Source organism: Hevea brasiliensis, chromosome 3 (assembly GCF_030052815.1).
Source record: "Hevea brasiliensis isolate MT/VB/25A 57/8 chromosome 3, ASM3005281v1, whole genome shotgun sequence".
Taxonomy (NCBI): Eukaryota; Viridiplantae; Streptophyta; class Magnoliopsida; order Malpighiales; family Euphorbiaceae; genus Hevea; species Hevea brasiliensis.
The window spans coordinates 5,939,314-5,963,694 of NC_079495.1; the positions used below are offsets into that span (position 1 = coordinate 5,939,314).

The 24,381-nt window shown below is 32.3% G+C and overlaps 3 protein-coding genes across 9 annotated transcripts; 2 read left to right on the plus strand and 1 right to left on the minus strand.

The window, feature by feature from the left end:
• Positions 1-1,381: 1,381 nt before the first annotated feature.
• LOC110650472 (uncharacterized) lies at positions 1,382-10,740 on the plus strand. Of its 6 annotated transcripts, none has more exons than XM_058143706.1 (17): positions 1,382-1,500; positions 2,085-2,225; positions 2,319-2,489; positions 3,388-3,461; positions 3,550-3,682; positions 3,784-3,866; positions 3,950-4,103; positions 4,189-4,391; positions 6,307-6,512; positions 6,593-6,691; positions 7,068-7,189; positions 8,445-8,546; positions 8,933-9,042; positions 9,172-9,259; positions 9,630-9,829; positions 9,956-10,140; positions 10,284-10,740. In XM_058143706.1, exons 3-17 carry the CDS (start codon positions 2,373-2,375, stop codon positions 10,358-10,360), a joined length of 1,953 nt encoding a protein of 650 aa, XP_057999689.1. In that variant the 5' UTR covers positions 1,382-1,500; positions 2,085-2,225; positions 2,319-2,372; the 3' UTR covers positions 10,361-10,740. The 6 variants fall into 6 exon arrangements, with proteins under 6 accessions (XP_057999689.1, XP_057999691.1, XP_057999692.1 ...); XM_058143708.1 differs by having other exon boundaries at positions 2,085-2,127; XM_058143709.1 differs by lacking the exon at positions 2,085-2,225 and having other exon boundaries at positions 2,310-2,489.
• Positions 10,741-13,008: 2,268 nt separating this feature from the next.
• On the plus strand, positions 13,009-14,422 carry LOC110650473 (calcium-dependent protein kinase 1-like). The gene is made up of 2 exons (XM_058143219.1): positions 13,009-13,065; positions 13,250-14,422. The coding sequence occupies exons 1-2, from the start codon at positions 13,009-13,011 to the stop codon at positions 14,417-14,419; spliced, it is 1,227 nt and encodes a 408-aa protein (XP_057999202.1). The 3' UTR covers positions 14,420-14,422.
• A 5,208-nt stretch (positions 14,423-19,630) lies between these two features.
• On the minus strand, positions 19,631-23,328 carry LOC110650474 (myosin-binding protein 7). Of its 2 annotated transcripts, none has more exons than XM_021805442.2 (4): positions 23,031-23,328; positions 21,011-22,687; positions 20,554-20,600; positions 19,631-20,086 (listed from the first exon to the last, which is right to left on the minus strand). In XM_021805442.2, the coding sequence occupies exons 2-4, from the start codon at positions 22,448-22,450 to the stop codon at positions 19,984-19,986; spliced, it is 1,590 nt and encodes a 529-aa protein (XP_021661134.2). In that variant the 5' UTR covers positions 22,451-22,687; positions 23,031-23,328; the 3' UTR covers positions 19,631-19,983. The 2 variants fall into 2 exon arrangements, with proteins under 2 accessions (XP_021661134.2, XP_021661133.2); XM_021805441.2 differs by having other exon boundaries at positions 23,012-23,328.
• Positions 23,329-24,381: the final 1,053 nt, after the last annotated feature.

Here is a 24,381-nt window from a genome sequence, read left to right on the forward strand (position 1 = left end):
TAATTTAGTCTTTCCGTTTAATTGACTGTTAATTATAATAAAAATAATTAAAATATTTTTAACTATATTTTTTAAAATAAAAATGATTTAACCTATAAGGTTTTGTATTATAAATAAAATAGTCAATATATTCTTTTGATTTAAACTATTTTGTTTATTATACATAACCTACGTGACTAAATTATTCAAGTTATAAAATATATAAAATTAAGGATATTTTGATTATATTTGTTATAATTAAAAGTAAATTAAATGAAAATTAAATTGAAAGGCTAAATTGTAACTTTTATTAAATTTTAATAACTAAATCGCTTAATTTTATAGATAGATAGACTAAATTATAGGTTTTTATCAAACCTTAATTAAATTATAATTTTTATGGGGTGACCCAATATGGGTATACTTTGATGTAAATAAATCGAGTCTAACTCTATCATAAAATTTAATTGAAGAGATTTATTTAAATTTTATATATAAAATAAATATTTTATCTTAAATTAACGAGGGACAAGTTAATTAAAAAGGGAATTATCGATCTTTATCATAATTATGTTTTTGCACCGGTGAGTGCATGTCAACCATATCCAGGGCTGCTTACTTTTGGCGCCTCTCTCCAATAGTAATGTTCACAAGTAGAACTAGCAACTAGGGCATGAGTTTTGTGTTCAACGGAGGTTGAATGGATCGAATAGCACGAGTTTGATCAACTGACCGGATCATTCTTCATTGAATTTTCTTATGTCTCTTTCATAATAAATTATATAATAAAATGATTATTTCATATAAGATATCTTATACGAAAATAATTTAACAAGAAGGCTTTATTTATTTTATTAAAAAATAAAAAAATATTTTTTATATTTTTTAATATTTAAAATATTTAGAAAAATTGATTAATAAAAAAATATTTTTTTCAATTAAAATGAAAATTAAATTATTTTTAAGAAAAATAATTTTTATTTTTTAATACAGTAAATTATTTTTTATTTTTAAAATTTTAATAATTTTATTAAAATATGAAATATATATATATAATTTAAAATTTCAATTAAATAATAAAAAATATTTTCATAAAAAATAATTTCTTAAAAACATTTTTCTTATATAAAATATTATATTAAATCATAATAATATTATATAATTTCTTCTCATACACATCCCCATATCTAATCCAATAATATTATTTTAATAAATTAAGATTCGGTTTGATTCAATGCTCAATAATTTCGGTTTCCCTAAAAAAAAAAAACCGAAGTTCACCACGCTGCAGTCTCTCACTTAACGGCCACCTTTGTGACCGTTAACGCCAAATGCTAACGCCGTAAACGACAGGAGGGAAATCAAATGTGCGAAATGCTTCAAACAAAAACTCCAGCACACTCTCTTTACCGCAACTTCTGAACTCTCTATTTCTCTCTCTCCATCGCTCCCTCTCTCTCTTTCCTCTTGCTAGTTTGCTCATTTTCTGTGAAGTGATTTCCCCTAAGCTCTTAATCCAGAGTAAGTCCAGACAAAACCCTACATTCCGCATCATCTTCCTGATATTTTCTTGGACGTTTTTCGATGCTGTTTTCGGGGAAATTTTTCTTCATGAAGGCAATAGATGTTTTGATAACTATATGTTATCTGTTAATCTATGCCCAAATCTCTGTTTCTAATATTACTTTCAAGTGTTCATACTGTGCTCGATGATAAAATGAATCGATTCTCTTGTACATTAAGTGGATGCGCGTATTTTATTACTGTTCATTTTGTATGGAAGTGCTTAATTGAAATGCGAATACCAAGTTTGGTTCATTAATTCTTTTGTGGTTGCTGTTTTATTTGAAATGCATTTATGTGTGTAGTGAATGGTTCTCAGCGAATAGCTCGAATTTTTTAGTGTCAGTAGCTAATTTAGTGCGTGATGGTATTTTTTTCTATAGTTAACATGGAGGAATCATGATAGAGTTTGTTTGTCTTCCTTTTCTTTATTTATTTTTTCTTCTGTTTTCCTTCGTTGCCAAAGCAACCAAATTTAAATGAAACCTAAAATTATGGGGCATTGCTTGAGAATTGGACAATAATTCAGTTTTGTAACACAGAAATGATGCTATTGGTGGTTTCTCTCTACCTCATACCTTGAAGGTAATTACCCTTTACATTAATTTTAAAAACCCAATGGCTAGATGGGCTTTGATTGGTGTTCTTTTTGGATTCTTGTGAAGCATAACATGTCAGTTAAGGTAACAAGTTTTTATTTTAGTTGTGGTTCCAAAGGAAAGTAATAGTTATTAAAACCATTGTGGCTTACTGAACAATGCTTGAAGCAATTGTAGGTGATGAGTTGATTGGCGAAGGAGACAGACAGGTATATCATCTGGGAGAACTATATGGCAAAGGTTGCTAGTGCTACATCTGGTTCGTTAATGTCCAATTCTCTTCAAATTGGTGAGGCTGCTCTAAAGGTTGGTCCAATGGTCAAAAGGAAGAGCCCATCAGAACTAAGGGTAAGTTTAGAACTCAGTCTCTCTCTTCCATTCCACGTTTTTGTTCTTTAACTTAATCTTGCAGTTGCTTTTTGGAATGGCTGGGACTCCTCTATCATATCAACAAAAATAGATTTGGATGGTTAGATTGGTCTTTAACTTGACCTAGTGTCCACTTTTTATACGGTTAGCATTGGCAATATTTAGATGGTGATGTTTTGACATATTGGCTTTGTCACCATGAGTTACTTTTATTGAGGGTGCTATTGATGATACACACTAACTTGTTGCCCACTTCATGCTCAAGATCCATTGTGAAGACTACATCCATTGTCCTTTGTTCTTGATTATGAGTTATATCCTTTTTGTGGTATTGTCTTCTCTTGTTGGTATTGGATTGGAAAGATGAAATAAATAGAAGAAGTTATGGTAGGAAAGTAAATTATACTCAGCTGCATGTTCTCACATCAATTTCTCATTTTTTTTAGAACTCCTCTCTATTTGATTTGCATACTGGTTTAAGCTTAATTTGGAAGTGTTTGAGCATAACTGATAATTGGTTTTCATTTTGAGTAGCATTATCTTGGAGATATATAAAAAGTTTCTACAAAATATGCATGGTATTTAGTGAAGGAAGGTTAAAATTAGATGGTGCTTTATCCATCAGCTATGATATTAAGTCTAGGTCCGCTCCCCATCCCTTCTTGTTAGACTATATACAATTAGAAAGTCATTTATGATGGGAGCATTTATAATAATGTCTTAGGAAGTGAGAAGTGTTATGAATTAGCTTAATGCTAGCAAGGAACAATCATTAAATGTATTAAGCTCAAAATTTTATTTCTAGAATCTTTTCAAATCCATGATGAATTTTATTAGAGAAAGGCCTCACAGTTTCATTGTGCTTGTTGGTATGCAGGAAGAGCAATTGAAGAGGATAAATGCTGTTGAGATTGTAGATGAATCTCCAGCTCCATTGTCTGGTTCAACGAAGTAAGTCACCTACTTTCCTCACTAATGCTTTTTACCCCTGTTCTCTTTCAGTGCCCAATGGTCTGACAGATTCTTTACAATGGCCCAGTAACACTAGTGATAATGGGCTTAAGAAACCAGATTTACCAAGGAATCCAAGATATATTGACACCCGTATGGATGAAGTATATCCTATCAAAAAATCCAGGCTCAGGGTGCTTTCTGTAAAGGAAAATGCAAAGGTTGTTACATTTCCCATTTAAGGATTCTCATTTTCTGAATGTGGATGAAGTTTATCATATTAAATTACCGATTTGTTTTGTATATTTCAAACTTAAAACAGGAAAATATATCAACTGAGCAAACTCACGGCCTGAAGAATATCTCTATGCTTTCAAATTTGGCAGCCAAGAGACAACTCTTATGGTATGAGATCTAGCACACTGTATCTTATTTGAAATAAGTGGACTCTTCTCTTATCACTATACTATTCTACTATATAATTGCAGCCCAGAAAATTCTGCTGCTTCCTCTATAGTTTCCAAAAACGGTAAGGTGCAAGCTTGTCAAACGATAGACAGGTGCAATGAAAGTATATTCCGAAGTGTTACTGAACTTTCATCCAATGGTGAAAAATCATCTGGCATAGCTCTTGTTGATATGGTATAATTTGTCACTAGTTGTTCTTTGTAATTACTTTAGTTGGATTAGTATATTTGTACTGAGTAAGAATCACCTGCTTTCTTAGGATAAAGTATTAAAGGGACTAGTTGCCCATGAACCTCCTACCAGTTCTGGTTTAAATGTCTACTCTTCTGAAAAGTTTGGCAATTGTACCTCATTTCATTCAGGCAATTTTGTCTCTGAATGCATCATTCCAGGCCAAAAGGCTCCTCTTGATTTTACTTTGAAAACTAAAATGCGGGTGACATCCTCTTGCTCAGTGAATTGGTGAGTGTGTTATACATGAAGCTATTATTAACTTTAAAATATAGCTAATTTTCATGGTTAGTTGATCTTTTATCATTGAAGTGTTAAAAACTCTCTGAATTTTACTTTGTAATTTTTCTAGTCATTGCCTTTTTTGCTGCTGATGTATTTGTAACTGGCACCTGTAAACCTAACATATTGATAAGATATAGGATAGATTAATTAAGTTTTTGGCTTCAAGAATGGTAATATTGTCTTCTTATAGCTCCAGAAAGTCTTGAAGGATAATACAGGAAGAATAATTTTGTAAAAAAAAAAAACAGAGTAGTATACTTTGTGTGTGGTACACAAACCTATGAATTATTAACTTACTAATCATCTACCTGCACATTGTGTGGTTATTTTATTTAAAATAATAATAAATATTGTAAGATTTAGTTTCAAATTTAACCAGTCAGTTTCTTCTTCCTCTTCTTTATAGTATGAAAAAACACGAAAAGTAAAAATCAATTAATTTATTAAAAGAAGAGAGAGAAGCTTAGCCATTAAACTGTAAAAGAAGAGAGAGAAGCTTAGCCATTAAACTGTAAACTATGAATATATATATATAAAAATATAACAAAAATAATTTATTAAAATAAAATCCAATTTTGACTTAAAAGTTAGGCTATTTTTTTACACATTTTTTTAAATGCTTACCCTAGTCCTTATTATGTTCAGTTCATTAATTCTTGTTGAACTCATTCTTTCGCATCTTGAGAATTTATTTTTTAAAATTTTTTTGTACATATAACATGCAAAAGAATGGTGAAAGATTAAAAATAAAAGAATGGCCACCTTAAAAGAGTGAATTCAAAAAAAGTTAGACCAAAATTGTGAGAAAGAAAAATAGTGAAACATAAAGAAAAAAAAAGCTAACATTGAAGATTGTTGCCTTATTGGCAATATTTAAAGAATTCAAGTAACGGGTTTTTTTTCAATGTCTATTAAGTACAAATTGAATTCTTTAATTAAAAGATATACTTATTTTTAAATTAGGTAAAAGATAGACTCTTAACACAATTGAAATCAATCAAAACTCTACTATAGTTTTAGAATTCCACATGGGCAAATACTCAAAATATAGAGCGCCACGTGATTTATTGTGATTTATTATGGATGAAATCCAACTGTTTTTTCAGTTAAATAAAATTTTCATTTCATGCATATTTTTGTTCTGGATTGTCATATGTTGCCTATTTTAGAACATCACTTGTATTGGAATTGATAAGATTCCATACTCCAACTTAAGGGCAATAATGAAAAATATATTTTATATATTCCGATTTAGTGTAGGATTTATATTCCTAAATAGGTAGAGATTTATATTCCTAATTAGTAGAACATAATTATAGAGCATAACTTTAGGGATTTTATTCTTTTTTCTATTTAGGGATTTGAGTTGTATATAAATATGTGATCTTTTATTCTATCAAAGATAGAAGAAAATATAATAAAAGATGTAATTTTTGTGATTCTCTTCCCTCCCTTTCTTTCATTCTTTTTTTTTTTTCTTCTTAAATCTTAACAACTTGAAAGAGGATGAAGTGCAAGAGAATTTGTGTGTAGAAAAAAAAAATTAGTGTCAATTGGACACTTTCCTACATGTGATGTTTGCCTTTGTTTTGTGATTGTAAATGCTTTGTTGGGTATGTTCCATGCGTGTGCAACATTTTTTTTAAACTTTTGGGATGGATTAAAATTTTTTTCTGATGTGCAATTTTTTTTTTATAAAAATGATAAAGTACCATTTTTTTTTTGCATTTCATGTTGAATTTTTAATTACTTGTATGTATGATACGAATTCCATATTCACAAGTGCATTACTTTATTAGTGACTTTCGTCTTGTAGGTTGTTATTGTTTTTTTGGTTAACCTCTTGTTTTGCAAATTGTAGGATTCACAGGTCGATTATGTGTAGTGTCTACAATGGAATGCCACAGTTGTCATCCCAAACTAGTTGTTCCATAGATGGTAGTAGCTCAGGGCAATCATTGACTTCCCAAAGTCTTAGTTCTAAAGTGTTACATTCATGGATTTATCCTCAATCTACATTGCCTCCTTCTGTCATATCAGTGTTGAGTTCACAAGCAGCGGAGGGAGGTTTGTGGAATTAAAAAAAATATCTTGAATTTATCCATTCCTTGCTCCTTATATTTTCCAGTTTTTTGCTTTTCATGCAGTTGAAATAGACTTTTTAAGAAAGCGGCAAATGGGATGGGAGGATTCATTTCGGAGTCTTTATTACATGCTTCGAAAAGACATTTGCAATATCTTTTATGGTAATCTCCTTTTCTTATTTAGTTCTTACAATTATTTATAAATTTTAGTGCTGCACTAAAATTCTGATTATACATACAAGTGAAAAACATGCACAAAGTAAGCAAGCGTTGCATTAGCAAATCTAACCATCTATAGAATTGAGAAATATGCTTATATTTAAGAAATAATACATATTGTGTCTTCTTACCTTAGTCCTACCTTTATCATCTCCTTTCTACGTCAGCTATATGCTTCACTTGTTAAATCACAACACATGAATTTTGCAAGAGCTTTCATCTGTGGGATCTCATACTTCCTGATCTCCTCAGCTAATCAATAGTCTTTTCTTTATTCTATGAACCATTTACTAACATGGTGTTTTCATGAAATTTGTAGTGTGTACATCACATTTTGTGGTATTGTTCATCAATAGTAGTGGCTCAGGAAGAACCAAAAACTTATGCAATGCTTACATCTCCCAATCAACAAGAGATCTGAGGTCGTTGTTAAGAAAGCATGTAAGAATTACCTATTCACATAACCAATTTGTTCTCTTTCCTGTGCATTAATATACGGTATAGATTTTTCATCTTTACAATTTTGCTTTAAATTTTCTCTCATTATGTCAATGCTTTAGGGTTTAGACATAGGTAGTGACTAATGTTCCCCTTGAAAGAACTTATTTGCTTTAATGTGGAAGTGATTATCTTTAAACTAAATGATTCTTAGGCATGCCAAAAAAAAATTTGTCCAGTTAATGCTATTGTGCATGACTGAAACTATGAGAATTTCACCGACACCGCGAACCTTCCCATTAACTAGAAATATGAGAACTATTGTTGATTCTTTTTCCAAGCTTTAAGAATTAAAATAGAAATGTTTGACTTAGAAATGATGAAATAAGGGAGTGTTGAAAATATGCAAGTATGGAATTCCTACATCGGAAAAAAAAAGATGGGATGAGCGAGAGACATATAAGTGGGAAGAACCCATTGACCCATTACTTTAAGGTTTTGGATTGAATCTGGTGTCAAACCCATTAGTGTGTTCCTTCGTAAGACTCATCTAGAAGGATTCTTTCTAGGCATTTTGGGCTCCCTAGATCTCTAACAGGGAGGTTTCTACTTTCTAGTTGGTTGCTTTTTGCAAGCATGCCCAAGCATTTGGTTCATGAGGAACTGATTGCTTAAGGGAAGATGATCTGATTCCTTGAAACTGGCTTTGCCATATTATTAGATATAGTGTTTAAGCTAGAGACTTATGTTTTGGGATTGGGTTCCTCCATGTGATTAGATTTTAATTGTTTTTGTAAGGCCTTTTGGGTCATCCGGCTACAAGCTGGTGTTTGAAATATGTTAGAGCCACTTTAAGGTCTGCGCTTATGATTTAATACATTATCTTTATTCTTTAACAAAATCAAACCTTAGCTTACATTGTGGTTTCTCCATGGTTAGTTCAGGCTTTGGGTTAGGTTAGGAATCAAATGCTTTTTTAAATTTGCATTGCATTTTTTTTATCATACTCAATGCCAGTTGATAAGCTTGAGATCATTCAATGTCTTCAAGGTTTTTGTTTAGGATACATTTTAGGAAGGAGGAATGACCAAAATTGAAGTTTCAAAGACATGAGCTTGAATGACTTCCTCTTTTGTTATGCATTTAAAATTAAGAAATTGACTTGCAGCTTTTTTGTTGTTATAAATTATATATTTGTTGCATTGCTTGCATTTCCTACAAGTTTATTCAATAATTTTTTCTATCGCTTGTGACTTAGGATGTTTACTTCTCTATGCCACTTTGCCATTCTAACATAGAGCAAGCCACCACTGAAGATCTAGTTGAGCTCTCAGAAATTGAGAAGCAAAATTTGGGCCAGGTTTGTTGTTATTTTTATATTATCAGATCATCTTGTGATTTGGTTGACCTTAGTTTAGTTAGGTGAAGCATTTTTTTTTTTTTTTGGAGTCCATTAATTGATTACTGGTCTAGTCGACACCATAAAATTCCTAGAGAAAAACATGTAGGATATGATGAATGTTTTGCTACCAAGAAATGTTAAGGGTAACTCAAAATTATGTTAATGCTCGATTCCAACATTTGTTGAGATCATGATGATCACATGTATAAAATGTCTGATTCCAACATTTGGCATCATATTACCTAGCAGTAGATTTCTATATGAAGTGTCCTTGTCAAAGCCCATTTGGTTTTCATCTAGTTCTTTCAACTTTATAATTTCTTGTTGATTTCCATATAATGCAGACTCGACGTCCGACCACCTTGTCTGATGTTGATCATAGCCCACAATCTCTCTTAGCTTTTTGTGGAAATAAAAATGTACATGCATTATATGATTTTTTATTAAATTACCGGTAGGTATAAATTTAAAGTTTGATCTAAAAGCTTATTTTTTTTTCACTTTAGCAGTATGTTTATGAAAACAAGTTGTACACTTGTTTCGTATATTCTTATGACCATGTTTCGCTTGTGGTTGTATTCAGATCTTCCTTAACCTTTTTGTCTGGCGTGGATGTTCCTGTATTGTATTCACCTGTTTCATTTCAGAATGCTGCTCTTTCCACTCCTGAGGTGGGTGTTACAGATGTCTAATCTAACATTCATTATTCAATTTCAATATGTCAACATTTTCTCTAATGAGTTAAAAGCACATTCATCTCACCAATTCTGTTGTGTCTAATTCTGCCTCTATTGTCAAGTTTGTCTACACTTGTGCCCTTTTATTAGTAACCTAGCTAGAAATCTTTTGATTATGTTTATTACTTTTCATCCATATCGGGGAAGAGGAATTATTTTTGGACATGAATAAACCTTTTTTTTTTTGGTTGTAGAGCAAATTCTTTCATGTGGAAATATTAATCTAGTAAAAAAAGTGTTGTATTTCTTCTCTCTTGGTCTCAAAAATGGCTATACATCTTAAAGCATTAATCTTGTTTCCTAGATAAGATGCATGGAAATGAAAAGAGTTGATCATGTTGCTGGTTCCTTCAAAGAATTTGAAGTTAACAATGGTGAACACATACAAGGTTCATCTTCTGGTCTACGCTCTAGTATTGAGATCAAGGATGCATATATTCCATTATGGATTATTTGCCGTGTATGTGCACTAATAAGATCTGAAGGGAAGAGCTTTGAGGCAAGGTATGATAAATTCTTCTATCAGCTTCTGTAATCTAGGATTCTGTTAAGTGTTTCAACATGATTGCATAATATTTCCTTGTACTTTGCGCTCAACTGGTGCTTTGCTTTGATTTTGGCAATTTTCAGCTTCATAACAGAGCGTACCTCAATTGGCTTGAATGTTGCTCTTGAGACAATATGTGAGGAAACTGATTCCGGTGCTGTGGCAAGCAAAAGCTTGCAAGATAACCGTCATTCTATTGGCATTCCAGAAGCTAAAGTTTCTCCTAGCATGGGTTCAAGCTTTGTAAAAGGCCTGAAGTACATCGATGGTTCTTATACAGTTTCTCTCTCTCCTATATGACATATTGCCATTGTGATATCTGATAGAAATGCAACATGGAGATATTTTTATGGTACTTACGCAACTTGATGGTCTCTCTATGACATTTTGCCTTTTCGGTCTATGGCACAGATGCAACATTGGAATGCTGCAGTGGTTCTTGCACATATTTCCTCTCCTGGGTCACATTTTACTTCCGTGATCTTTAGCAGAGATACAATGAAATATTTCACTGCATATTGCTAATTAAGTTGATCCTATATCCATTTATTCTGATCCTGTATGATTACCAGTTTTTTAATGATGATTTGTAGCTCATAAAAATAATTTAAGAATCATTGATTTCTAGTTTTCAGCATGGAATTTTTTGGTGGGGAGCTTTTATTCTTGAAGAAGCATTTGGGTTGAGAAAATGGATCATTAATAGTTTTAAGCTGGAGCTACAATAATGGCCATCATCAAGTCTAAACTTTTTCATATTTTTTGGTGCAATAAGTATTAACATTTGCTTTCTATTGAAGAATTACATATTTATGAGAAAATTACGTGATTGATTAGTAAAAATCAGTAAGATTGTTGTTTGTATAAACGAGTAATTTGACTTTTATTGTTAATATGCCATGCACAATATTGTATTTTCCATTATAAACATGAACTATGTATTATGTTATATACACGAGGTAACCTTCGAGACTTTGTGTCCATGGATGTAGGCTCCCAGGAGCTGAACAACATGAATTCTCTTGTTTATGTTCTCTTACTATTTCAAATTTCAACATAGATATCATTTTGTATTGATCCCATCCATTTTAACCTAGTTCTATACTTCTATTCTATAAATGATTCAACCTTGACATTAATTTTTTGGCCAATACGTTTCAAATTTTACAATGTTATTTCTCTTCAATAATTTTTTACATAAAAAAATATACATACATACACTTATCTTAATTTCTTTTCTATAGTTGATTTTATACAAAGTAAAATTAATTTATTAAAAAAAATTAATTGATTTAATATAATTTTGCATCTCACGAAATTTTTGTAAAATGATTTTTTTTTTCATAAAATAATTAATTATGAAAAATTTATTAATTTAATGAAAAAAATATTTACAAAAATAAATTTTCATTATTAATTACTTTAATTTTTTTAAAATTTTCTTCACAAATTAAAATATATAAATTATGTAAAAATAAATAATTAAATTAATTAAATTTAATTTAATAATACTGAAATGATTTCCTCCATTAAGAGATCTCGAGTTGAGTTCCAGCGGGAGCTAAGCAAACTAAATTAAACAATTTATACCAAAGAAAAACTAATTTAATCCTCTTTCTTCTTGGATTCATAAGAGAGTTGCAGGTTGGGCTTCACTGGGTAAAAATGAATCCAACTTAATCCGAAGGCCAACCTCGTGCAAACTTTTCCTTTTCCCCTCTCTTTAATGGCCCCAACTACACAATCATTCCATACATTTGCTTTTGAGTTACCCACTCAAATCAATGCTCTAATGAGATGTGATTCTCATCGGGTGTCCAAATCTGTATGAGTAAGCCAATTTGCAGATTTTTTTTTTTTGATAATTGGCTTTATTAGGATTCGAATTTGAGCCCTCATAACCTTGCAGAATAATTTAGTTCTACATTGTGAAAGCATGTAAATAATACATAATTTTAAACAAATCATAAGATATGGTTTCGTGGATATTTATTTTTCACTATCTTTAAAATAATAAATTAATAATTACAAGTTCAACAGGCATGTTATTTTTTATTTTCTTTAAAATAATAAATTAATAATAATTACAAGTAAAAACTATCTACTCATTAACTCAATTACGAGAACTAGTAAATATATAATCAAATATATTTAACGCTATATTTGGTATGGCATAATCAAAGTTGTAATATAATTATAATTACATTGCATATTTAATTATATTATTTGATAATATAAAAAAATTTGACATAATGAAATGATAATTATATAACTTAATTAATTATACTTGAAGCAATGTAATGGTAATTACATACAAAAATGGATATAATCATGATTACTTATTTTATTTTTTTATTTATTGTTAATACTATCACCACCACTACTACTCGGCTACCACTGTTAGTACTATTAGTACTCTTACTTTATCATCACTACCACCACTACCACAATCACCATCACTATCTTATTAAGACCATTGTTATCAAAATTGCTTGATTATTATTATCATCACTTAGTTATTGTCACATTTGCCACTACCTAGCCATCACCACCATTACCTCACCTTATCACCACCACTATCTAATTATCGTCATCATCACCACTATCATCACTATCACTCAACTACGGATTACTGTAACTAATACTATTTATTATTAATATTATAAATAAATTAAATATTAAAATAAAAATTATTACTATATTATACTATTTATATTTTTATTTGTAACAATTATATTATATTATATTATAATTTTAATTATATTATATAATTAATTAAATAACATAAAGTGTCTTCGCAAGAGTCCCTCTTACGGTCTCATGGTGAAACCTTTTTCTCTCTTCATAGGAGTGGACAATAGTCGCTTTCTTTTGGACTATGCCATTTCTTTACTTTATGAGGAGACCTGTATAATGGCAGGACTATTTATCTGTGGGCAAAGCCAAATAAACTCTATCTATAGTGTTAGTCCTCTCCTAATCTAATTATGAATCAACTCAATTTAGGAATACTATATCTAGGGAATAATCCTCATATTTAGGAATATTTCTTCCGGTCGAATCAGGGAAAACTTCTATTCCAAAACAACTAAGATTTTGAGTCGCAACAGTTTCATTAATAGGAAATTAATCTACAATGCGTGCATCTGACATCTCTTCTTGTTTTAGGTTTGGCAACATTGTTGAAGACAAAGTATTGAAGGAGAATTCCATAGCTTCTGATAAGAAAGAGGACCATTTTCAAACAAACTAATATATTTATACTGATTTTTGATATAATCAAGATTCACATAGTAGAACTCAGCCATCATGTGCGGCAATTAGCAATTTTAAACAACACTTGGTGATCGTTTTAATTTACTGTCTTCTTTAATTAGTGTTGTAATAATTCCAACTTAGTTTTTGATTGTCTTGCTGCAGAAAACGAGCAGCAGCTGCACCCTGCAATTGCCAGTGGCACAACTATTTACAGGGAATTGAATATAGTGGCCTTGATGGGTAATGCTTGTGCAGGGAAGTGCAATTCAAAGAGTGGTTTCGTTCTGTCAACCTCTGATGATACATCAGGATTTTGCTTCCAATCCCAATATGACTCGGTTTCTAACCGTAAAAGTACAAAACCTGTCAAGGAAACCCCACTTCCTATCCTAAACAAACCCCCAAAACAAATGGTCATGCAAACTGATACTGTGTTACAGAAAATGTCAGAAGATGATTTTATGGCAGTATTCACTTTAGGGAGGAAGCTTGGGCAGGGACGTTTTGGGACAGTGTTTCTTTCTGTTGAGAAATCAACAGGTAGAGAGTATGCCTGTAAATTGATTGAGAAAAGAAAGTTGGTCACTTGCGAGGATGTAAGAGATCTGAGAAGGGAAATTCAGATAATGCGACATTTGAATGCAAATCCAAATGTTGCATCTATCCGAGATGCTTATGAGGATTCTAAGGCAGTGTATATTGTTATGGAGTTCTGCAGTGGTGGTGAGCTTTTTGACGGGATCAAAGAGCGAGGTTGCTATACGGAAAAAGAGGCAGCTAAGCTTGTCAGGACTATTGTAGCAGTGGTGCAGGGTTTTCATTCTTTAGGTGTTATGCATCGAGACCTTAAGCCTGAGAATTTTCTCTTTCTCCATCATCAGGAGGATTCACCTCTCAAGATAATTGATTTCGGATCATCAACTTTCTTCCTGCCAGGAGAAAGTTTTAGGGACGTTGTTGGTAGTCCATATTATGTTGCACCCGAAGTCTTGCAAAAGCATTATGGTCCTGAAGTTGATATTTGGAGTGCTGGGGTGATTCTTTACGTTTTGTTAAGTGGGGTGCCTCCATTCTGGGCTAAAACGGAGAAAGAGATTTATCAAGAGGTTTTACATGGAGATCTTGATTTCTCATCAGAACCTTGGCCTGTTATATCAGAGAGTGCCAAGGATTTGATGAGGAGAATGCTTGACAAAAACCCAGCTACAAGGATAGCTACAGGTGAAGTACTGTCTCACCCTTGGGTTAGGATTAATGGCATAGCCCCTGACAAGCTTATCAATTCCTGAATTTCCAAGGACAAGATATAAACAAGTAAAGAGCTATTGTATTCATTCTAGTGAGCCCGAAATTGTGGTTTCCTCCAACAATATTAGTTAGAGATGGAAGCATTTTGACCTCCTATTCCAAGAGTCCAGCACTCTACCTATAAGGTAATTGGATTGAAGAAAGAAAATGAGAGGGAAATCTCTTTAAATCACTATGGACTTACCGAACTCTAAAGCCTAGTCATGTTTATGATAGTTATAGCAATAATGTGTCAATGAGCTTTATTTCAAATTTTATGATTTTATTAATTCTTCATCTGCCCAATCTCACCTTGAAGATTTTCTGATTGCTCAAGCTCCCTCGCATCAACAAGCAATGGTTACCTCAAATTCACTTCCTTGGCAACCTCCTCCCCCCTTGTTTTTAAAATTGAACTTTAATGCTGCCATTGACATTCACAGGAGGGTTGGAGCTACTGCTGTTATAGCTCGTGATTACAGTGGAAACTTCCTTGATTGGTCTTGCAAACTATGGTATAATCAAGTTGATCCCCTTATCCTTGAGAGCTTTGCCTGTCGTGAGGCGGTCCTTCTTGCACGGAAAATGGGCATTTCCAGAGTGCTTATCCAAGGCGACTCAGTGATAGTCATCAATTCTCTTAAGAGTGCTTAGAACCCACTTTCCATTCAAGCTGTGATTTTTTATATCTCACGACTCTCCAAAATTTTCTAGGATTGCTCCTTTGTGTTCATCAGAAGAGAGGCTAACACAGTAGCCCATTGTTTGGCTCAACAGTTTCTTCATAATTTATCTTTTAGATGTAATTCTGCTTTTCAATGTCATTATGTACTAGATGCTTTGCCTCCTTAAGGCCACAAAATGTCATCCTTCTATCTTTGGAAAAAAAATTTTTTTCTTCTATTCTGAAGATGTTATTTCCTGCAGTAGTAGCTGCTATATCATGTATTCTCAGGGCACCTTTTTCAGCCCTTTAACTATTATCCGATAATTAGAAAAGCTCTTAAATTTCTTTTAGTTCAAATAAGCCCCTTAATTATTAATTAAATAAATTCAATATAATTAAATTCTAATCTAATTAAGTCCTATTCAGTTATATTTAGTCACATAACTGTTAATTGACTCCCTAAAAACCATAACAAAATATAATATTATTTAAAAAATCTTTTATTTATTTAGAATTGTAAAATAAAATTAATAAAAGTAATGTTAATTCATAAAATTTAGCTTCTCTGAGTTCTTCTTTGCTTGGAGTAGAAGATTTTCTCCCTTAATAATGGATATGAAGAAGAGGAAGACATGGATTATGATGAGAGTGATGCAGCAGACGAGGAAGCTTCATCCTTTTCGCTCTTGACATTGGTTTGGCGCTAAACCCTCGACTTTACAACAAGTTTTACATCTCAATCTCAAATAGCCGCAATCTTTTTTCACTTGGTTCCCACAATATCAACAATTCATTCCTCTTCCTATTCCACCTTGCCTCATCGCTGTAAAGCCTGATCTTGAAGACTCATCAAAGAAACTTCAACAAGAAGCAACTAGTTCTTGTTTTGCTATTGTTGACAATACTGTGGCCATATCTCAAATCGCTTGATGGAAATCTCCCACTTAGATAAAACCACCTAGCCATTTCCTGCACCCACAAGCTGAAAATAATTTCTATTCAAACCAAAAATCCATAGCAAAAACCTAATATCAAGAAGTAGCTATTGAAATTTGCAAGATCAGTAGGCTTTGATTTCTGGGTTATTTTTTGGAGTTGAAATTTGGGGCTGGGTTTTGTTTGGTGAATCCAGATATTTTCTTGATTTGCATTAAAAAAACAAAAATGAAACTACTCATCACAATCCTCCAATTCCTGATTATATTGCAAAAAAGGAAAAAAAATCAAAATATTTGATTCAACAATTGATTTCCATATTTGAATTAGTGAAAATAAGAGAAATTAAAAACTTGCTAGTAAGTAAAAAGTTAAGGGAACAAAGAGAGTGAGCCTACAACATTGAAAGTATAAACTAGGATTCTCACATTTGCTCTGTGAATCTGGATATTTTGTTTAGCGAAAAAAATATATTTAAATTCTCTTTTGAATCTGGATATTTTGTTTAGGAAAAAAGAAATTTGATATTTCTTATTTTTTAAGGTGTAAAATTAATTTTTTAATAATTAATAGTTTACTTTATTAAATTTTTTAACGGTGTTAGTTAACATTGTTAATTTTGGATTTATTTGATTTATTTTAATAGTTGGGGGATTTATTTGAATTCGAAAAAAGTTCAAGGGTTTTTTGGATTATTGGGTAATAGTTAAAGGGTGAAAATGAGCCTTTTGTCATATCCTCAGTGTTAGTTAAGTTGTGGGAGGTGAGAATGAGAGTTTTTATATATATATATATATATATATATATATATATATATATATATATATATATATAATTGATTTTGACTGAGACTCCAACTTGAAATCTAACAGTCGGAGAGACTATTCTTAAATTTTTAATGGTTAATGGCAGTGTAAGTGTGGAGAGGAAAGAGATAAGAGTTGAAGTGAAATTGGATAAGAGTGAAATTGTTGTGATTTGTAAGTGGTTAACTGGTTTATTAAGCTTATAAGGTTATTCCAAGACCCTACCTAACCTGTTGAAACCTTGGTTAGATTATTTAATCATCCACAAACAGTAAGAAGTTCATTCCAGCGAGGGCTAGCCAAGATAATATTCTCTTGGCCCTTGAGCTCTTCCACTCTTTATAAATGAATAGAAACAAACACAAACAAGAAGAGTAAGGCATATGGCAAAGTTGATTGGGTTTTCTTGTTAAGGATTATGCTTAAAATGGGTTTCTCCGAAAGAGTTGTGTGTATGGTTATGCAATGCATAATGACTGTGACCTATTCCATCATCATAAATGGAGCTCTTTCCCAGACAAGTAAAATTTTAATTGAAGCAGTACTGACGGCAGTCCCCACGCATACCATGGCAGTATTCAAGCTTCCAAGCTCCTTCTGCAGGCAAATCAATAGAATGTGGAGAAGTCTCTTGCATGGGAAGGTAAGATGAGGTCTCGAAGCCTCAAAGCAGAGGAGGGATTGGGTTCAAGAAGCTACAAGGCTTCAATACACTGCAATTGGCCAAGCAGGGTTGGAGGATCCTCGTGAATCCTTCTAAACTTTGGGTCCAGGTAATGAAGGCAAAGTATATTCCCCATGATGATTTCTGGTCTACATTGAAAGGCAGGAGGCCATCTTGGGCATAGAATAGCATTCTAGAAGGAAGAGAGACTCTAACAGCAGGGGTGAGGTGGAATGTGCACAGTGGCCGAGATATTCTGTTATGGTAAGACCCGTGGGTGCCATCTTTGCCAAACTTCAAAGTGACCTCAGCTGGGCCAGATAACTATCAGGAATTGGTGAATGGATTAATGACCCTGGGTCAGAAGAGGTAGGATGTTAGAAAGTTGCAGCACTGGTTTATCACTGTCAAAGTTAAAGCAATCAAAGAAATCCCCATTGGAAAGGCTGATTCTCCAGTTTAGATGGTACAATCAGAGTTTACAGGCCCTATTAACACTCTGAAACTATCGCACTAGGCACTTAGAATTCAGGATACATACAGCAAAGGTTCCAAGGGCTCACCTCAGAGAAGCACAGTGGAGCCCTCCTCCAAATGGGACTTTGTGCTTTAGTGTTGATGTCTTATACAGTTCCCAACGCAGAAACGCAGGGCTGGAGAAGGTAATTAGAGACTCATCAGGAAAAATAATTGATGTTTTGGCCAAAGGGATTGTTCAGGTGGCAGAGGCGTTGGCGATGCATGCTGCATTACGACTGACTTTATATCTGCATGTCTCAAAGGCCCGATTCTTAACAGATTCAGAGGTGCTGGCCAAGTCTTTGATAGACCGACAATTCAAAATTCCATGGGAAATTCAGTCCCTTTTGTTCTATGTTAAATCCATCTCTAGTGCTAATCAGGATTGGGAAGTTCGTAAAATGCCTATGAGGGCGGCCAGAAAAATGACAACACCAATAAATTATTAGAAATTCATTGACGCAATTGAGAGTAGACAAAATTTGTATTATATGCTTCCTCCAATTCTCAAGTCCAAAATACCATTCATTTTTATAACAAATACTAATCATAAAACCACCTAGCTTTAATTTAGCTAGTAAAGCTTCCAATGCCCTAATTATGCTCAAGATTTAGCTCTTCTCATTCTAAAACAAAGTCTCTACTTCACGCATTCAAGATTCAACTATTATTCATTCCAAAAAATTGAAACTATTTCTTGCCATTCCATGAACTTAATTATGTCTTATTGACAGTGTAACAAGTCAAATACATTAATCGCAAACACGTCCATATTGGGTCTAAAAAACGTGTGAAACATTTCGTGCTATCCTCAAACTTGTCAATACCCAGTATTGAATGAGACAATCAGCTTTAAATTAAGATGACACCACAACGATGAGAATATATTAATATGACCAACTTTGCAGGCTTTTTTTTTTTTTTTTTTCAAGATGTGCATTTTTTTTTTTAAATGTGTATTAGCTGGATTAGCGTGCTTCGTAAAAATTGAGCTTACAATGAAAAACAAGTGATACATATGATTTGAGTTTAGCAAAGTTATGCTTGGTAAGGCGTAATATAATATAAGTAATTATGTAATACAATTAAAGTTGTAATATAATATAATTATTATTACATTCTTATATTTTGATTGTAAAATAAAAATAAAAATAATATAATATAATTTTAATTTTAATATTTAATTTATTTATAGTGTTAATAATAAGTATAGTGATTGATAATAAAGTGATAGTGATGATAGTGGTAGCAGTGACGATAACAATAATTAAGTGGTGTTAGTAGCAAGATATAGCGATTGTGGTAATAGCCAGGTAGTAATAGTTGAGTGATGATAGCAATGATTAAGTGGTGATGACGATAAGAGTAATGACAGTAATAGGGTGGCGATTGTGGTGATATTGGTAACAAAATGCAAGTAATTGTGATAGTAACAATGATGGCCAGACTGTGGTAGTGGTGTTGATAATAAATAAAAAAAATTAAAATAAATAATCATAATTACATTCATTTGTGTATGTAAAAATTATTACGTTATTTTAAAGATAAATAATTAATTACATTATGTAATTGTCATTCAATTATATAAATTTTTTTTACGTTACCAAATAACATAAGCAAATATACAACATCGGAGATGGATTCATCTTTGCATGAGAAAAAAAAAAGCATATTTGATGGGAATCATACAAGAATATGAAATATACAGGACTGTCAAGAGACGTACCTCAAGCTAAATGCCAACAAACTAAATGGCCAAACATATTCCCATACCATATCCATCTTTCACTACCGAAAAAATATATTCAATCCATAGAAACCAAATGAAAGAACAATGCACAACACATCCAAATCTGCAGCAGCAATGAATCCAGAAAAAGAATGCGATTAATTATAGCAACGTAACCAAAATCCACTATGGGCTCACATATATGAACATCAGCATCAAATGGATATGGAAGTTTGACTAGTGGTTCACACTTGTGTACTTCTAAGACATCTCCACTGCCTTGTCCGAGGCCCTTTGTCCAGAAGCAGTAGCAGACCAACATTGCTCGCTGAAAGTCCACACATATACCTGCCATTACAAAATTTGACAACGCCAAACATCAGGAGACCAATTAAAATTGCAAAACATGCCACCAATTTTCTCAGGTCAAATCAACTGATGGATAATTAGATATTCGATACACGATAGCTCTCTCTAGAATATTTACAGTTTTGCTACCTCCAAATTACATTGGGTTCCTTTAAAATTTTAACTAGCACTCAAGAACTCTAGGGATTAATCCCTTTTAAATTGCTGGATTTATGCTTTGGGTTCACTTTGGGATCACATAAACTATCTGTAAAAAAATTTTTCCTTCCTTCTTCACCCAAGAATAGATCAACTAGATTTTCTCCTAGTTTTCAGGTGCATCTTCCTATCTTATAAAATATTATTGTGAAGGGAAAACACTCCCATTCTGCTCTTGTCACTCATAACTCGAGTACATTAATCAAAAACTAAACTCTATCAGTATGTATAAATATCAATCGACTCACTTGCTTCGACGAGCTTTGTTTCTCCAGAAAATGAAGGACCCGATCCACTGAACAAAGAAAATGAAGGACAAGAAAGTTTAGTGCTAGTGCAAGAGACAGTACACAGCAGGGTGCTCATAAAATAGCTTCAACATTAACACATGTTAGTTTATGATGATTCCAGTAATATAAACAGCTGTCCCATGAATAATGAGTTTTAGACACAATCTAGCAAAGAAGATTGATTTAAATAGTCTACAAAATTCTTAGCAATAGCCAACAAATGCTATTTCTAGAAATCCGTGGTTCAATGAAAAGAAACATAAAAAGAGAAAGATTAGAAAGAACCTATAATCATCATCATACACAGGTAAATATGAATTCACAATAGCTCTGGAGAACACCTCACAGAAACCAGAGTGCTCATGATAATAACACATGCATACTTCATTCATATGCAAAGTGTGTTCAGAATTACCTTGAAAATTGACATGAAGGAAAAGGTCCCAAGAAGAGATGGCTTCTTCACAGGCATTCGCCTTTCTGGTGACATTTCCTTGCACAAATGTTGAGCTATTTCTTTCAAGAGCACCATCTGCGCTTTATCAGTGCGCATTGAAATAATTGCCTGCCTCATAGATTCCCTGTCAGCCTCAAGTGCCTGAAGCCTCATGTAGAGCTTTTTGATATCAGGATCACTAACATCAGGTCGATTTAATGCGTCCCTTGGAGCGGAAACATAATCTTCACAAATCCCAGATCCAGCTTTTGGCTCGACAACACCATTATATGGTACCCTGCTGTGGACAGAATCAATTGTATAAACTCTGTCACTCATGTCATCTCCAAAATCTGATGCATTATCCACCTTTCTCAAATTCAAGCAGTCTTCTGATTGAGAAACATAATCCATCTTCTTAACGCTATTGTTGAACTTGAAATTAGGAGATTCAGTCACAAGATCTGGAACTGTTTCTCTTGACACCCCCATGAATGAACTTGAACCATCTGCAGAAAACATCCTGTCTCTTGGTCGCCTGGGAGAATGGCCAACTATCACCTTCTCTGGAATATTCTTTGAACCAGAAGATTCCCCATCTAAATGACTGCTACTGGGACTTTGCTCCATCTGATTGATCCTGTATTCCAAATTCTTCAGATGATCCTGAGCATGAGGAGTCTCACCAAAAGCATATTTCTCAATGTCAACAACGTCATCATCGCCCTCCAAAGCACTTGGGTTCTCATTCAAATTGCATTTCAGGGGTGGATAATCATATGCTGGAAATTCAAATTGGGCAGCGTCCAAATTTTCAGCCATACTTGGGTTGCGGCTAAACTCACTTCTCTCACCCTTCTCCCCCTCTGCCTCTTCTTCTGTGAGCCCATAACTCAGCATCCTATGTTTATAAGCCTGCACCTCACAAGTAAGTGCTTGAGTGGCCTGCTCTTTCTTATACAATATATCCTCAAAAGCCAAAAGCTCCTGTTGGTCATGTGCCATCTTCTCCTCTGCAAAAAGCTTGAATTGCCTTGCTTCCATTTGGATCTCTGCCTTCTCCCTCTGCAACCTCAGTATCATTGACATTGCCTCCTTTGCAGCTGTCGAAGAGGCATTTCTCTCCTCTTCCAGTTCAGCATATAAATCTTGTATTGCCTGCTGTTGGCTACTAACTGTTTCCCGTAGTGTAGCACATTCATTCTCAATTTCCACTCGTGGATTCGAGAAAAGATCAAATCCAGGTATATAAAATCGATTTCTCTCCTCAAACTCATCATATTTTCGTTTCACAGACCGGAACCAAGAACTAGTGGAGGAAGAAGCAACTAAAGAAAAGCTACACCCACAATTACAACATTTCACCAAAGCCCTTGATCGTGAAGGTGAAGAGGAAGGTGAAAGTACTTCCAAATCCATAAAGCAATTAGCATTAAAATTTAAGATGACTTGAGATCAATGCAAAACAGTGTCATTACTAAAGATAACAAAATCAACAATCCAAAATCAACGTGTAAAAGGAGGGCCTTTATCTTTAGAGCTCTGAAATTCCCTCGCTCCTTGATTCTACAGATATTTTAATGACAACTACTTTCCTTCCTCAGTTCCAATTACCAGTTACTTTTCCTCTGAGATCAGTTATCACACGCAAAAGACCTAAAAAATAAAGAGAACACAAAATTAAACACTAAAAATCTAAACAATTTTTTTAAAAAAAGAAAAAAAAAAAAAGGAAAATCTGTTTGCTTTACAGCTTGTTTGGAAACTAAAAATTGGCAAGAATTCAATTTAATTGATATCTTTTTTTGTAAATTCTCATGTTTGGAAACATAATGAGTGTAAGAAAACTCTTCACAAATTTCTCCACAAGGCAAATAAAACAAAAATAAAGAAAACTGAGCTTTAAAAGGAAGAATTCTATTTCTTTCTTTCCAAAAAAAGTCTCTCCAAAATGAATTTCATTCAAACAAACAGAATCACCAGAGAGGGAGTGAGATACCAGTGAAAGGCCTGATTCAGAGAAGAAGCGCGCGGAAGGAAAATTCGGAGGTGAAATTCTCCAGGGAAAATGAACTTCCCGGAGAAAACGACACCAAAGTTTTTAGACCACCGGGCGCCAAACATAAAAACCTGTAAAACTTCCTCCAACTTTCCCGGAAAATAAAAGTGAAAAAGAAACAACAGTAGGAATGGCGTTTGGAGGGAAGGAAAATCCGAGGGAGAAAGCGAGAGGGAGGGATTTGGAAAACCTAGATTTTTATTTTTATTTATTTATTTTTTAATTCTTTTCCTTATTTGGATTTAATTTTTATTCTTGTCGAGTTCCGTCTACAAAGAGACAGTGTATTTATTTTATTTATCGCCTTATGTTGTTTTTATTAAAATCAATAAATATATATTTATTATTTAAATGTATTTTTGAAGCAACAGAAAATATAATGATTAAAAGGGTGATTAGTGATGATTAAGATCGAGATTAACAACTAATAATTGCAGTTTTTTAATTATTAATAAATTAACAAAATATACAATTTTTTGTATTTTTTTATTATTAATAAAATAGAAAGAGATATATGCAACGGACTTGAATTATTATTATTTCACAGCTTTCCTTGACCGTGTCTGCCCCTGCTCTATCTTCTCCAAACTAAGTAAAAATTATAGGGCTTAATTATAATTTAGTTTTTAGATACGATAAAATTTATAATTTAATTTATTAATTTAATTTTTTATTTAAATTATTTTTAATTATAGTGAAAATAATTAAAATGTTTTTAATTTTATATATTTTTTGTATATAAAATTTTATATTATAAATAAAATATTTTAAATTAAGAGACTATTTTATTTATAAAGTTTAAAATAAACCATAGAGACTGAATCGTTTAGTTTAGTTAGAAAATATATAACATTATAGTATTTTGATTATTTTTATTATAATTAAAAATTAATTAATTAATTAAAAAATTTAATAAATGAACTAAATTATAAATTTTATTAAATCTTATAAATTAAATTATAGATTTTACTTAATTTTAAAGATTAAATTATAATTTATCTAAATTATAAACATATAATTTCTTTCGAAGTGTATTGCACAAGTTTGATAGGTACGTACTGGTCAAAAATCTCAACCTCTATGTTATGTGCTAGTTTTCAATTTATTTTTTTTAATTTTTTTGGAGTTATTTAAATTATTTTTTAATTTATAAATTTTTATGTACTATTTAAAAACACAAATTTAAAGCTTAGAACAACATATTAAAAGTGACAGAAAATGTTTATGAAAAAAGGGTTATTATTATTATTGTTATTATTATTAATGAAAGGATGAAATCTTACGTAATTTA